General features: G+C 35.5%; 1 protein-coding gene across 2 annotated transcripts; it reads right to left on the reverse strand.

The window, feature by feature from the left end:
* Window positions 1–785: 785 nt before the first annotated feature.
* LOC140981326 (homeobox protein ATH1-like) lies at window positions 786–4,064 on the reverse strand. 2 transcript variants are annotated; one of them, XM_073447693.1, is made up of 5 exons: window positions 3,373–4,064; window positions 1,813–2,714; window positions 1,352–1,710; window positions 1,090–1,150; window positions 786–979 (listed from the first exon to the last, which is right to left on the reverse strand). In XM_073447693.1, exons 2-5 carry the CDS (start codon window positions 2,569–2,571, stop codon window positions 806–808), a joined length of 1,353 nt encoding a protein of 450 aa, XP_073303794.1. In that variant the 5' UTR covers window positions 2,572–2,714; window positions 3,373–4,064; the 3' UTR covers window positions 786–805. The 2 variants fall into 2 exon arrangements, with proteins under 2 accessions (XP_073303794.1, XP_073303792.1); XM_073447691.1 differs by lacking the exon at window positions 3,373–4,064 and having other exon boundaries at window positions 1,813–2,851.
* Window positions 4,065–4,440: the final 376 nt, after the last annotated feature.

Raw genomic sequence — 4,440 nt, forward strand, 5'->3', positions numbered from 1 at the left:
TAGTTATCATGTGATGGGATTTTGATATTCCCATTGTCATCGACAGGCTCCACCCCTGTACCCACTTTGAGCAAGAACTACAAAAATAAGATCATTTTTCACGCGCATGTTTTCGTGTAGAAGAATGATTTTCATACATGGAAACAAATGCAATCGAATAAGGCTTCCATCGATAGTTTCTTCAATTGTTGTTTTAAGAATAACTCGAAGAACTTGCATAAAATCCTCTCCTAATAATACTATTTTTCCACCAAACTATTCTTTGTCACCAACAAGGCCTTGCAAAGTACGATCAACAGCTTCGATTGTGCATCATCTACACATCAGAGGTACGTCCCAAACAATAAGCCTAGTCAAACGTAGCAAATCAACGAGCCCACTCCAAAATGTTAAACTAACGCATAACAAAAAAAAACGATAGGTGTCTCTAGTCTTGCAGATTACATCGGTGTGTGTGTGTAACGAACTGGCACGCAGCTACAATTACGAAGGGAAAAAATATGAACCATGATAAGTGCAAGCAAATAACATATGATGTAACTGATATAGAGAAAGACATCAACATCAGTAGTCTATTCATATTCTCATTGAAGCAAAACATATATAGATTTGAAGTTACAATTAGTAAATACGTCAAAGTAAATTCACAATTGAAGTGACATATTTATATATTCATATTTTCATTGAAGCAAAACTTATATAGATTTGAAGTTACAATTAATAAATGCGTCAAAGTAAATTCATAATTGAAATTACATATTTATATATATAATAGACTAATAGATGTATACCGAGTTTATACATTTCAATCAATGGCAAACCTTCTGCTATCTAAGTGCATCTGATTTCTATGGAAACTGCCATGATCAGTTTGATCTTCACCATTTCGACAAGCTTTCCTTCTGCTCATCTCTGCATACATTTCCTCTATCATTGGCTTCCACAGACGAACACGAGCATTTATAAACCAATTCGAAACCTAGTAAAAAATATTCGTCTGAAATTAGATAACGACATATCGTCACAGGAAGCAACATTTAATAAACAAGTTTTGATCTTCGGCTAGAGGATAACAAGTTAATAGCTCACCTGGTTCCTAGTCAATCCACTTTTTATAGCCAGAAGGTGCTTCTCTGCATCTTTTGGATACCTGATGAATTAAGAAAACACTCATGAGAATGAATTCCAATTGACAAATCAATTCATTCATAACCTAAAATACAAGTTCAACTCAAAGCCAATTTCTGTTGGTAACCATCTTAGATGAATGGAATAGATTTTTTGATATTGAAGTTGATTTTGATACTTGTATGGAAGACACGACAAGGATATGCGAATATTGGCCACTTACGGATGAAGAAAATTCTGAAACATCCACGCTCTTAAAACTGAGACGGATCTTTCAGGTAGTCCTCTTTGAGGCCTCCATAATTGAGAATCACTCTTTCTTAGCTGCTGAAGATCCCATTGTTTTTGGATGAAAGATGTCTTGAATGACTTCTCTTCTTTTTCTTGACCTTTCCCTTCGTTAAGATTTGTTCCCATTGCAAGAATATAGCTACTAATTCTCTCCCGCAGGTTTTTGTACATTGATGAGATTGTTGGGAGAGCAAAACGAGCATGTAGATGGGGATCCAACTCAGTTACAGCGTGAAATGCAGAGACTACCGTGTGGACCTCATCCAAACATCTGTTGTATTGTTCGTCAATCTAAATTCAACATGCGAAGCATAAGAATAAGATAAACTCTTAAAATAGTATTTATGAATTGTAATCTATGTATGTCAATTCATAGGGTAAACACTGACTAACCATTTGCAATAAAGCCAGCATATGCTTCTTGTTTGCTTCAAAATCCCACTTGTCACTTGGAAAAATGCCACGGGAGCTCAAAACCTGAACGTTATTCCCATTATCTACACCAGCAGTTGAATTACTTACTAGTGCATAACAGGCAATTTTAGCAAGAATTTCTTGCATTGCTTGGAATAATCTTGATCCCAACAGCGGTGATGGTTGGAGCTGCTTGTAAGAATCAAAGCTCAATGAAAGATTGTTATTGCTGCAAGATGTCTGTTCTGAGCATTGATCTCGAATGGATCTTCCATGCACGGTAGAAGGTTGAGATGAGGCAAGACTTAGAGACAACTCCTTGCTAAATCGAGAAGTTCCTCGGCTATTAGAGTTTGTGGCAGCCGTATTTTGTAATAAAATCCATTCGTTAGGGAAGGAGTTCTCAGTCGGATTAAGTGGTTGAACTCCATTTCTTCCAATTACTCTCCCAAAATATTCAGGAATTACAAATTTGTTGAGGTCCCATTTAGTGCTACAGTCGAAGGGTAAACTTTCATAACCATGGTTCATAGTCTCAAATGAAGAATACACCACATTGGAAGAGCCATCAAACGGATAAGCACAATGACCGAAATTCGGTAGCTTTTCTTGATGATCCAACGTGCCATTTCTCACAGATGAAAGAGTGGCAGCATGGTTGACAATGGGAAAGGGGATCCCCTCCATAACTTGGTTTGGATCTTGAATGTTTGAATTCCAAATTTCATCCCGATTCATTAATTGCCCACAAACGAGATTGTTCACAGCTTCTACGAAGGATAAAGATTTGGGAAATCCGGATATGGCATGGTTATGGTTTAGCCTGTAAACCGAATCAGAATAACCGACGGTCGCTAGAGCTGAATTCAACGAGTTCACATCTGTAAAAACAAAATGTGATTCACTTGCGTCGTTTTGCATGTTGGTCGGATCCCCTAACCCCCACCAAACCAGTTAGATCTTCTAAATCATTCTAAATCATTCAGACAGGTCCAGATTTCAAAGCATATATACATTCCTGACGTGTTTTCATTTTGGGAATTTATAAGCTGAATAATGCATGACAAGTCAGTATTCAAGAATTCGAGTACTCAACAGATCTATTTAACAAAAAAACGTCAATTATTACAAGATAAGGCCAGGCAAGTCCAGCATGTTTGGTTAATACAACAAGCTCAAATCTTAGCCATAAGAATATAGAGTTTCTCAAATGCCCCTATTTCAAATCTTGAGCAAGTTGATTTGATTACATGCAGTTAATCAGTATTCAAACAATTAAATATCAAATTTGCACATTTCTTGGATTTTCTTAAACATCATGCTCTGGGAATTTTTTTCTTTAACAATCATAATATACAAGAAAACGAGTACGGCACTAAAAGAAAATTAATTCATATTCCTTTTTCGAACGGAAAATGAAGAGTGTACAAGTCTACCCTATCAGCTTTGATCATCATATTGAAGCAATTAATTAAACAAATAAAACAACAGTTTCTTCTGGAGCAGAACTTATTTTCATCGAGAATAATTTAGACATACCTGGCTATCCTTGGAAGTGTGCAGCTGATTTCAGTCCCTGAAAAAATACACGAGTTGAAATAATATGAAAGTAAAATACACAAAGATACATAAGGTGTGCTAGCTAGCCAAGAGGTGAAAATACAAAAAGTGAGAGCCTTTGAATATGAAACCACATTGACCAGAAGTATATGTAGGAAATCATTGGTTACCCTTTATCCCTAAACAGTGTACAAATCAAAAGCCGAAGCAGTGTCGAAATTAGCTGCGGTTTTTTACCGTTTTGCCGTAAAGAATGAGGAAGTAAAAAGCTAACAATGAACAAGAAAGTACTCAAACTCCACCACGACTCTGAAAAACAACGCAACAAAAATGAAAAGCCAAATGCATAAAGTGAGCTGTTTTAATTTACTTGCATGAAGAAGAAAATAAAGGAAAAGAACAGTGGGATTTCGTTTCATCCAATCCAAGAATTCAAAAATTCAAGAAACTGAGGATTCAGAGCCTCAGACCCACCCCATAAAAAATCATCTCCTCTAAAATACTACTCAAAGGACTTCTTTTGACACAAAAGAGAGTCATTAACCAAGAGTTTTCATTTCAAGCACTTAAGACACAAAGGGTTGTGGACTTTAAAGGACATGCATCATGAACCAGCCCTGAAGCAATCTATTTAAAGCAAGATAAGGATTGTTACATAGCAGGAAAAATGGGCCTCTCTTCAACAGAGATGTTGGGGGAAATAAGGGGAAGAATAATGTTAAAGTAGGTGTCTACTAAATCAATTTGTGATTTGGGTTTTATTAATTTTTTTAATGTAAAAATAATTTTTATTTTATTAATTTATTATTTATCTAATTATGATATTTACTTTATCTGTATATTTATGCAAGTTGCATAGATAAAGTCTTTGAATATATTAAATGTACCATAAGCTCTGTCTCTACTCTCTCAAAGTAAGATCATTAAATTCATTAGGAAGTGTATTTTATATTCTAAACAGGTTTTTAGTCGAATTAGCAGCCTAAAATATGGATAAAGCTCACTTGAACTTGAGACTGAAATTTGTGATGTAAACGTCATGTTTCA

The sequence above is a fragment of the Primulina huaijiensis genome, chromosome 7, assembly GCF_012295235.1.
Source record: "Primulina huaijiensis isolate GDHJ02 chromosome 7, ASM1229523v2, whole genome shotgun sequence".
In the NCBI taxonomy this organism is placed as follows: domain Eukaryota; kingdom Viridiplantae; phylum Streptophyta; class Magnoliopsida; order Lamiales; family Gesneriaceae; genus Primulina; species Primulina huaijiensis.